General features: G+C 35.6%; 1 protein-coding gene across 16 annotated transcripts in view; it reads right to left on the bottom strand.

Annotated features, from left to right (window-relative positions):
• Window positions 1-12,202, bottom strand: part of DMXL1 (Dmx like 1) — a 166,408-nt gene that overhangs the window by 55,786 nt on the left and 98,420 nt on the right. For 14 of the 16 annotated variants that reach the window (XM_036280413.1, XM_036280416.1, XM_036280415.1 and 11 more), the window contains 4 exons: window positions 7,637-7,785; window positions 5,348-5,433; window positions 3,942-4,143; window positions 2,634-2,751 (listed from right to left, as the gene is read on the bottom strand). In XM_036280413.1, the coding sequence (XP_036136306.1) occupies window positions 2,634-2,751; window positions 3,942-4,143; window positions 5,348-5,433; window positions 7,637-7,785 (555 nt within the window). Of the gene's footprint in view, window positions 1-2,633; window positions 2,752-3,941; window positions 4,144-5,347; window positions 5,434-7,636; window positions 7,786-12,202 lie in introns of those variants that run through there. The other 2 variants (XR_004961738.1, XR_004961739.1) reach the window with 2 other exon arrangements.

Genomic DNA, 12,202 nt, shown 5'->3' with positions numbered 1-12,202 from the left:
GAACTGTTTTAATGGTACTTCACATACTAAATATTTAAGATATATCTTACTTAAGGTTATATAGAAATACTTTCATTTGTATTTTATCTACTGTATTTATTGTTTGCTTAAATTTCAATGTTATACTAAGGTACCTATGTCAAAAGTATTTTAAGTTAGCAAGAACACTATATGTTGTTTATTGGCTTGGTTAATTCATATTTACATAAACAGGCAAATATTAATAAGGTACAATTGCCTGTTATAAATTAGTGTTTAAACTGAGAGACAATGAAATACATGTAATTTAACTTTTTTCCCAATGAAGTTAGATGTCATCTTGCTTTTTGCTAACTTGTCTATTAAGAAGCCATTCTATTTCCTAATTTATCCCACTGAAATATCTTCCTTCTTCCCGTCCACTTCAAAAACTGTACAGAGCTTGCTTTCAGATAATTCACAAAATGTGTCCACAGACCAGTTGCCAGTCTTGAACTCTGTTACTGGTCCATGAGAAGATAAAAAATTAACTATATCACTAAATTCACTGTTTAGTTTACCCAATATATAATATTATATATATATTATATATAATATTATATTATATATATATATATTTTATCCTCACTTAAGGACATTTTTAAATTTTTTATTCAGATAGAGTGGGAAGGAGAGAGAGGAAGAGAGAGAGAGAGAGAAACATCGACGTGAAAGGGACACATCGAGTGGCCGCCTCCCGCATGACCCAACCAGGGCTGGGGACAAACTGCAATCAAGGTACATGCCCCTAGTGGAAACCAAACCCGGGTCTCTCTGGACTGCAGGCCAACGCTCTAACTGCTGAGCTAAGCCGACCAGGGCTCACCCAATATTTTTTAATAGTAAAATTGTCTCCATGAAGGAAACAAAACGTTAATTTACATTGAGGTATAAGTTCCCCATATCATCAAACTGAAACTTTTTAGTATCACTGAATTGAGAAAAATATTATTATAATCATAATATTAAGGTATAATCAACTAGTTACAGTATTATAAATTAGAATTTCCAAAATTTCACTAAGAAGCATAATCAATAGAGTAAAAAAACATGTACATATTTGGAATGTGTTCAGTATATAAACCTAGTTTTAATTAAACTTCTAAGATAAACTTTTAATTATCACATGAGCCCAGCCGGTGTAGCGCATTGGATTGAGCATCACTTCATGGACTGAGAGGTCCTGGTTGGATTCCCGGTCAGGGCACATGCCCAGGTTGCGGGCTCGATCCTTAGTAGGGGGTGTGCAAAAGGCAGCCGACCGATGTTACTCACATCGATGTTTCTCTCTCTCTCAGCCTTCCTCTCTCTCTCTAAAAAAAAACAATAAAAAAAATATTTTAACTATCACACAAAAATCATGGGAACTTTCTACTTGTCTCTTAAATTGGTGATAATAGCTGGGCTGGTTTGGGTCAGTGGTTGTGCATCAATCTATGCACCAAGAGGTCACTAGTTCAATCTCCAGTCAGGGCACATACCTGGGTTGTGGGCCTGATCCCTGGGGGGGGGCTTGCAGGAGGCAGCCAATTAATGTTCTGTCTCATTGATGTTTCTGTCTCTCTCTCTCCCTTCCACTCTCTCTAAAATCAATAAAGACAAGAGAGTTTTAAAAAACTGGTGATCATGACAGCTCAAAACAGGAAACAAAGATACTTAACCAATATCTTTTGAGGGAAAAAAAGTCCCAAATACTTGCCCGGCCATTGTGGCTCAGTGGAATGAGCATCATCCCATGGACTGAAAGGTCTGGGTTTGATTTCCAGTCAGGGCACAAGCTTGGGTTGTGGGCTCGATCCCCAGTGGGGGTGTGTAGGAGGCAGCCGGTCAATGTTTCTCTCTCATATCGATGTTTCTATCTCTCTTTCTTCCTCTCTCTCTAAAAAATCACTAAAAACATATTTTAAAAAAGTCCCAAATACATCTGAATTAGTAACTTTAAGTAAAATGAATTTAAGAAAATACTGACCCTCTATTTCATTTTCAATTACTTTTTTTTTTGTTAATCCTTGAGGATATTTTTTCCATTGATTTTTAGACAGAATGAAAGGGGGGGGGGGGAAAAGAAAGAGAGGGGAGTGGGAGAAAGGGAGAGAGAGAGAGAGTGAGAGAAACATCTATGTGAGAGAGATACTTCGACTGGTTACCTACCATATGCACAGGACCAGGGCAGGGATCTGAACAGCAACCCAGGTATGTACCCTTGACTGGGAATTGAACCTGCAACCCTTCAGTCCTAGGGCTCACACTCTAACCACTGAGTCACACAGGGCTTCAATTATTTTTCTATACATTAACTGCACAGGATATGTTTATGATAAAAATGAGTTTTATTTTTATTTTTTAATTAATTGTATTGACTTGAGAGAGAGAGAGAGAAACATCAACTTGTTGTTCCACTTATTTATGCATTCATTGGTTGATTATTGTATGTGCACTGACCAGAGATTGAACCTGCAACCTTAGTGTATTGGGACGATGCTCCAACAAACTGCACTACCTGGCCAGGGCTAAAAATGAGTTTTAAACAGTCAATAAAAGGCAACTTATTCTTTATGATTATATAATACACAAGACTTTAATAATAAAACAGTAAGGTTTAAACTTATACGAACCTCATTTAGACACCTTTTCTTTGTGAATATATTTCTGATAAAGGTTTCCTGAATTTCTTCTTGCTTCACCAAGTACTGCCAAAGTCTCTTCACAGACAGTGCCAGGTGGTGTTTGGATCTACAGAGAGACAGTATATATAAATATATTTTTAAAAATATTTTTATTGATTTTTAGAGGGAGGAAGGGAGAGGGAGAGAGAGAAACATCGATGAGAGAACAACAATGTTGGCTGCCTCCTGCATGTCTCCTATTGGGGATTGAGCCCACAACCTGGGCATGTGTCCTGACCGGAAATTGAACTGACGACCTTTTAGGGCATGGGTCAATTTGGCTCGACCACTGAGCCACACCAGCTGGGCCAGAGATAGTATATTTAGTTATATACTTCAGAGATTTCTGATTAACTTGACCACATTGCCTTAGTGTTATAAATGTCTATAAAAATAATTAACTAGAATCAGAACAAATCATCTCAGGCCACAATCAGCAAACTTCTTCTTAAAGGACCAATGGTAAATATTTTAGGCTTTATAGGCCAGATGGTCTCTCCTCTGCCAATGAAGTGGAAAAAGAGCAGAGATGACATTAAAATAGAAGTGTGGCTATGATCTAATAAAACTTTATTTACAATGTAGGAGAAGGGGTGAATTTGGTCTACAGGCTGCAGTTTTCTGACCCTGTCTTAGGACATAATAGTTATGCTTCCTAGAAGAGATTTACAAGCAGAGCTATTCAAAATATCGTTTGTGAACACATACCAGACCATGAAGTCGGTTACTGATGTGTAATGAGGTAAGAGTTTGTGAAAAAAAAGTAAATGAAGTACGTCATTAAGTCACTAAATACACTGTTTAGTTCAGTTAACATTTTTTATAGTAAGACTCTGATAAGCAAACATTGATTTACCTTTTGGTATAAACACTTTACTCCTCACGAACAGCAAACCCATTTCCTACCTGGCTACTTTGAATAGCAATGCATGAGAGTGGGTGACAGTAAACTATGAGACTGCTCATTCGTTTACTACTTATTGTCTATAGTTGCTTTCACTATATAGTGGCAAGCCCGAAGAGTTGCCTCAAGGATTGTAAGGCCCCCAAAGCCTAATATCTTTCTTATTTAGACCTTGCAGGAAATGTTTGCTAACCTCTGAACTACAATATGCATCACATAAAGCCACAGACATGAGCCTAGAACAGCATATTAAACATAAAAGGACTTAAATATTTGATTCTTCAAATACTACCTGAAAACATTCTGATTTAGTAAATCTCATATTTAAAAGCAGTATCCATAGGAAAACCTACGTGAAAGGAGTGTTTGTAGGTTCCAGCAAAGCTTTGTGGCGGAGAATTGCAGGACCTGCAGACAAATTCTCTTCAGAAGTATGACTTGCAATATAGTTTTGAGGTGGTCCCCCATGGATTTCAAGTCGTCGAAGAAGAACTTGCTCCCAACACTGAAGAGTTTTTAGAACTGCATGACAAAGTGGAGAACTAACAGGAAGCTCTAAAATGAGAATATAAAATTGACCCGCATTTATCTTTTGCAGTAAAATGCTGTATTTAACTGTAAGAACGAGATATTAACAACATTTTGGCAGGGGTGATATGAAAGAGGTGGCATAGAATCTAGAGCATTTAAAAAAGGATACTGTAAATCTGTGTAACATTTCAACATAATTAGGTGGCCGAAGACAACAGAAAAAAGAACAATCTAAGTCAAAATTACATTGTGGCTTTACTAGTACATACTTGGAATAATAATCATGACATGATTTAAATGACTACATCAAATACTGCTTTTGACTTTAATTTCACATGAAAAATCTATCTGAATATTATAGAAGTATGTCTGGGAAGAAAATTAACCTTTGTATCAGCCCAATTTCTATGTGGCATATAACTAAGATTTGCTTAGAAAATTAAGTAATATACAAAAGTAAAAAATAAAAAAGTTACATAATGAAACTCAGTACTTTTCAGTTCTACACTTCCATACTCTTGAATACTAATCCTATCCTCAACTTTTAGCTATTTACCTACAAAAATCTAAACATGCTTATACTGTAAATTCTTGATTTCTCAATTTTAGAAATGATCTTCTGACATCCAACTATGTAATATGAGAATAAACTTCTCTCCATCATTCCAATAAAATCACATAATGTTTTGTTAAATTGGTATTTTAGTTTTCACCTTTATATATGTGTGTATATATTTATATATACACACATATATATACACACATATATACACACATATATACATATATATATATATATATATATATATATATATATATACATATATATATATATATTTAAATACAGATCACAGCTGAACCACTTGGTATACTATTATGTCTCTTTCTTTCCTGTACAAACTTTTCCTCCTTTGGAGTTAACAATCACTAAGTTTTTGCATTTACTTAGTTTGCTATGGGTCTACAACTATTAAATCTCCCAATATCTTGGCTATAGCTACAAACACAGTCTCAATACAGTCAATCACATCAGGTTCATATCACCTGCTTTTGTGGATGTTGTCCTAAGAGCACCTGACAATATGATAGGCTTATTTAAAGAGAGTTGGTTTGGTTAAAAGAAACCTATCTTCTACAATAGGAAATGATTACAACTTTCTCTCCATTATTTACAAAACAGTAAATCAAAGGCAATGGCAATATTGATTCATGTTAAGATATTCATTACCTGCAAGATCATGACCTGCAAAAGGATAGAAAGTCTTCAAATTGTTGAGCACCAACTGCACCATTGCCAAGCGCATCAATGACCAACTAAAAATAAAGCAACAATAGATGTGTTAAATATTTATGTAGCAATTTAGAAGAGTACACCACTCTCTGACCCAACAATTCCACTATAAGTACTTTAACTCTGATGATATACTTCCACAAAAACAATAAAATATATATGCATGTATTACTCATGTCTGCATAATTTACAATAAATAGCAAGACACTAGAATCAACCAAGTTATCCATCAAGAGAGAACTGGTTAATAACTACAGCTTTGAACCATGGAATATCAGGGCAGCCATTTTTAAAGAATGAAGAAGGATCTCTAAGTGTTAATATGTTGTGAACTCAGTATGTATTGATAAATAAAAAGTTCCAGAACACTACATATAGTATGCTAGCTGCAGGGGAAATACAAGATTTCACACACACATGCTTAATTTTACAAACAGAAGGATAAACCAGAATTAATAAAAATGGGTATCTATAGGGTATAGAAGAGAAACTGGCTGGTGAGACTTCTGATTTCACATTTTTATACATTTTATGTTTTTAATTTTAAAACAACATTTCAGCTTCTCTTTTATTTCAAGTGACACACATTTACTTCTTAGATGATGGCTTTTATTACTTTAAAATGTGGTAAAACACACGTATCATAAAGTTTACCATCTTGACTACTTTCAAGTGTACAGTTCAGTGACATTAAGTATATATTTATGTTTTGTGCAACCATTACCACCATCTATTTCCAGAATCCTTTTTAGCTTGCAAAACTGAAATGCTATATCCCATTTCTACCTTCTCCTAACCCCTGTCACTACCATTTTACTTTCTGTCTATAAAATTGACAGAAAGGTATCTCATATAAGTGGACTAATGCAATATTTGTCTTTTTGTGACTGGTTTATTTTACTTAGCATAATGTTAATTCATGGTAGCATGTATCAGAATTTCTATACTTTCAAAGGTTGAATAATACCCCCTTATATGTATATACCACATTTTGTTTATGCATTCACCTGTCGATAGACACTCAGGTTCCTTTTACCCATTGTCTCTTATGAATAATGGTGTTATGAACATGGGTGCTCAATACAAATACCTGTTCAATAATCCACTTTGTATTCTTTTGGGTATATACTCAGGAGAGTCAAATTGATGGATCATATGGGAACTCTATTTTTAATTTTTGAGGAACAGTCATATTGTTTTCCATGATGGCTGCACATTTTACATTCCCACCAACATTGCACAGGGTTCCAGTTTCTCCACACCCTTGCCAACACTGTTATTTTCTGCTTGTTTCTTTTTAATAGAAGCCATCTCAATGGTATGAGATGACCTCTCATTGAGGTTTTGATTTGCATGTCTTTACTGATTAGCAATAGTGAGCTTTTTTTTTTTTTTTATGTGCTTTTCAATAAAGGAGTACTCCACTGGTTGTTTGTACAACTTCTTTGGAAAAATATCTATTCAAATCATTTGCTGATTTTTAATTGGGTTGAATCCTTTTGTAGTTACACAGTTTGACTTTTGAACCATGTAAATATTTTACATATTCAAAAAACAAAATTAGATCAACAGGAAATAATCAACATGTTAATAAAAGCAACATAACAAATATTCCATCACTCCTATATGTAAGAATAGTAATACTCACTGAGAGAGAGTTTTTAAAATTTTTTTCTTTATTGATATTAGAGAGAGTGTAAGAAAAAGATAGAAACATCAATGAGAGAGAACATCGACTGGCTGCTCCTGCATGCCCCCCACTGGGGATCAGGCCACATCCTGCCATGTGTCCCGAGGGGAATCAAATAGGTGACCTCTTGATGCTTGGGTCAACACTCAACCACTGAGTCATACCGGCTGGGAGGGTGAGTGTTTTGAACATTTATGATTTTTATCATAGGTAGAAGTCATTTTTAAAACAGTAATCATTGACATGTTAGAGTACTAGTGTTCTAAAAAGACATTAGATTTTCTAGACTAAAACAGTGGGGTTTATTTATATCAGGGAGCGAAGGGGAAGAAATAATCTGATAGCAACATATGTGAAAACTAATAAAAAGTAGAGGTCGTCTGTGGAATTATTGTAAGGAAAGGAATTTACCAATTTCAACTAAAGAAATCTGAGTTACAATGTGTCTCATAAGTTCCAAGCCACTAATTTCACATGTACCATTTAAAAAAATTTTTAAATTAAAAAAAAAAAGCTTAAAGTTAAGTATTCCATACCTATATGAATTTGAATTAGAATGCTCTTGGAGATGGAAATCTGAAGTTAAAACCTCATTATCATCGTCATCATCTTCATCACCATCATCACTGTCCAGACTCTCCTCTGAATCATATTCTCCTCTACTTAGCGAAGGTGGTAGAAAAGGCTAAAATGAAAAAGTTCCAGAATTTACCACCCAAATATCTGATTTAACACATTTAATTACATAGTCCAATATTAGCAATTTATTCCATTTTTGGATACTTTGCTATAAGAATTAAAACCAGCATTTGGCTGTATGTTTTGTTTTTTGACATTCTATGCCCTTGACATCACTTAACACAATTCACTTACTTATTTATCCATTCAACAAAAAATTTTCAAGTATCTACTGCTGAAAAGCATACATACTTGATATAAAAAATTTAAAGACACACACACGGTCATTGCTTTCACAGAGCTTATGTTTTAATGGTAAAAATAGTCAAATAGTAGAAAGCTAAGTACAAACTGCATTTAGTTGTGCTATAAATAAAAAAAGAGTTGGGATAAAGAATATCAACAAAAATTGAGATAAAGTGATTATGAAAAACCTCTTTTAGAAGTGGCATTTAGCCTGGCTGGTGTGGCTCAGTGGACTGAGCATCGCCCCATCTGATAGGTCCCAGTTCGATTCCTGGTCGGGGCACATGCCCGTGTTGCAGGCTTGATCCCTGGTTGGGGACATGCAGGAGGCAGCCAATCAATGTTATCTCTCTCACATCAATATTGCTATCTCCCTTTCCTTTCCTCTCTCTCTAAAAAAATCAATAAAAACATATTTTGAAAAAAAATGGCATTTAAGTGAGACCTAAAGGACAAGAAGAAATAGGAAACAGACAATAACAAAAGGGAAGAAGAGCACTTTAGGCAGTGGAAAGAGTACAAAGAAAGGTTTTAATATGTAAAAGAGTTTGATATATAAAATGTAACAGGATAAACATTAGATACAGGTGGAAAGAGAATGGAAGAAGACAGATTAGGTAGGGTTTTTATAGGTCACAGGATAGAGTGTAATGAAATGCCACCAATGAGTTTTAAGTAGAGGAAAGATACTGAGATTTATATTTTAAGAATATTACTATCATCACTCACTTATGAGAATAAAGTTGCCAAGAACAGAAATGAAGACATTAGTAACTAAGGCAAGAACTGGCAGTTTACATACAGGTGCTAGTGATGGAGATGAAGAGAAATAACAGATTCACAGTGTATTTAGGGGAACGCACTGACAGATGTGCTAATAAATCTGGACGGCAAGAGAAATAGAGGAAAAAGATGATTTCTGGGTTTCTGGCTTGAGCAACTATAAGGATAAGGATGCCATTTACTAAAACAAGAGGACTTTGGTTGTAAGAGAGGAGGTACTGGAGAAAATAAATACCAAAACCAAAATCTTGAACATTAAGATTCAGAGGTCAGGTAGAAAGAGAAGGATGAAGAAAAGATACTATGAGGGAATAAATAGCGAGGTTAGGGAAAAAACTAGAAGAGAGTGGCATCAGAAAACAAGAGTTTAAGTATTTCAAAAAGAAGAAAATGGTCACATGTATTAAATACTAAGAGGTCAAATAAGATGATGAAGAAATTACACTTAGGTGTGGACGGTTTGGCTCAGTGTTTAGAGTGTTAGCCTGCATACCAAAGGGTCTTGGGTTCAATTCCCGGTCAAGGGCACATACCTGGATTGCAGGTTCAATCCCTGGCACTGGTTGGGTTTGTGCAGGAGGCAGATAATTGATGTGTCTCTCTCACATCAATGTTTCTCTCTCTCTCTTCTTTTCCCTCTCTTCCACTCTCTAAAAATCAATGGAAAAGTATCCCTGGGTAAGGATTAACAACAAGAAAAGAAGTTTCAGTTATAATGACAACATGGATGCCACCTGAATCTCAACAATGGCAGTTTTTGCAGGGTAGATGTGTCAGATGTCATACAATAGGTAAGTATAAAAGGGATCTAAGGTAATAAAAAGAAAATGTAGCTGGTTTCACTTCCTATGGTTTCAATCACCTGTGATGAACTTCAGTTCGAAAATATGAAATGGAAAATTACAGAAATAAACAATTCCTAAGTGTTAAAATGCATACTGTTCTAAGTAGTGTGATGACATATTGCGTTGTCCTGCTCCATCCCACCCAGGATATGCACCACTGCTTTTTTCAGTGTATCTACAGTTGATGCTATAAATAATACCTGCCCACTAGTCATTTAGTAGCCATCCTGGTTATCAGATAGGCAGTTGAGGTATTGCAGTACTTATGTTCAAGTACACCTATAGTAGCCTAATACTACATCACAATGCCTACATCATCTCACTTCATCTCATCATGTAAGCATTGTATCATCTCACATCATCACAAGAAGGGTGAGTATAGTACAAATAGATATTTGAGAGATAAAACACATTTATGTAACTATTACAGTTTATTGTCATTATTATTGTTCTATTTTATTGTTACTGCTGTTAATCTCTTACAGTGCCCAATTTATAAACTGAACTTCATCCTAGGTATGTATGTATAGACAAAATGTATGTGTTTGAGCTGTGCAGGTTCACTTACATGCTGATTTTTACTACATCCACATAGTTCAAACCCGTGTTGTTCAAGGGTCAACTGTATTTTTGATCTGTGGTTGGCAATTCGCGTATGCAGCAGGCCGAATACAGTTGTACATGAATTTTCAACTGTGTGTATGTGTATGTACGGTGAGGGTAGGGGGTGGTACTCTCTCTGGATTCAGCCATCCTCTGAGGTCTTGGACCATATGCCCCACTGACAAGGAGGACTACTGCATATAGTTTTGAAAAGTTGAATAAGAAGAGAAAACAGAAATAAGAGCTAAAAAATTTGGAGGGCTGAAGCAGGATTTGGAATGGGAGACAGGAGAGCACATTTTTGTCCTGCTGGAAGGAGCCAATAGAGAGGAGAGAACTGAAGACAAAGCAAGGAACAGAAGAAAAGCAAGGATGAGATTCAGAATAGAACTGGAGTCTTTGATAAAAAGGACCCTTTATAATAACAGGAGGAAAGAATAAGATGGGAAGAAACATAGTTATAGCTCCATGATATGATAAAAGAGTTTTTGTCTGATTCTAGTTTTTTTTTTAACCTCACCTAAGGACATTTTCCCATTTTTTGTTCAGATAGAGTGGGAGGAAGAGAGAGGGAGAGAGAAAGAGAAAGAGAGAGAAACATCAACGTGAAAGGGACACATCAAGTGGCTGCCTCCCACAAGACCCAACCAGGGCTGGGAACAAACTGCAATCGAGGTATGTGCCCTTAGTAGGAACCGAACCCGGGTCTCTCTGGACAGCAGGCAGACGTTCTAACTGCTGAGTCAAACTGGTCAGGGCTGATTCTAGTTTTGTTTTGTTTTCTTTAAGGAATAGGGGGAGACAGAGAGGAAGAAGGAGAGGGACAGGGAGAGAGAGGGGAGGAGGGGAGAGGGGAGGAAAAGAGTCTGATTCTAGTTTTTTAATAACTTAAGAGATGAGGTCATTAGTTAAGAATGAGGATGAAAAAAGATGTGGGAAGTTTGAAAAGTTATAAAATCTTGGGTCTAGGGAGGCCTAATAAAGAAACACAGCAGGGAGGATAGAACTGGAACAGCTGATTGAGGAGGTTGGTAAGTCCTCTCCCCAAAGAGCAGTAATAAAACTGTACAGAAACAATCATTTAAAGATATTGTAAGTTGACCAAATGCATACGATACATAAAGCAATAGTCAAGAAAAATCTACTGAATCGCTGGTAAAACAGTAAGAATCTGGCATTTTGGTCAGGGGCTACCCTCATCCCCACCTTTGCCATTCTGTGGTGCAATTGTTCTACCAGAGCCAGAAGGGCAATCTGTGAGGACTAAGAACTTTGCTTCTTGGCCAGAAGGGGCTGACTTTAATAAAAATTCCATGTCAAAAACAACAGATATCTCAGTAGTAAACAATTAGGGAAAGCTAACATGTCAACTATCCTGAGGCTGTGATACAACTGGGGCAAGACTGACCAAGCAGAAATTTAACAAGATCGAAAAACAAGAAGATCTTGCTAATCAAGCAATCTATGCTTCAAAACTAAAGATGAAATAAAGATATTCCCATATAAATAAAGTCCTTAGAAAACATCTGTTCAATGAATAAATGACGCTGGCAATGAGGAAATAGGAAGTACAAATGCCTTTCTTTATCTGAAGCATATAAGATACAAGAAAAATAAAGTGTCAAGAGAAAATAGTGAGGTGTCAATTAATATAAGGAAATAAAGAGAACATCCAGAAGCTGAAGGTGTTAGGAATTTGGCTAATCACAGGAGAGGAAGACATATATAGGCAGTTCTTGCTTTGCATGTAGTGTAGGAATGTAAAAATGACTAAGCAAGCTGGAGCCATGCAAGTAATCTCAATAATCAATGGAAAATTACAAATATTCTGCGACTATTAAAAATATTTGTCAAAACACTAGAAATTTATGGTCAGCTGGAAAATTTTTAAAAAATAGTAAAAATAATATTTAAAGTGTTAGAAACATTGAGAATTAAAGTGTTTCA

This window comes from Molossus molossus, unplaced genomic scaffold (genome assembly GCF_014108415.1).
Source record: "Molossus molossus isolate mMolMol1 unplaced genomic scaffold, mMolMol1.p scaffold_m16_p_3, whole genome shotgun sequence".
NCBI lineage: Eukaryota > Metazoa > Chordata > Mammalia > Chiroptera > Molossidae > Molossus > Molossus molossus.
This window is presented reverse-complemented; position numbering and strand designations above follow the sequence as displayed.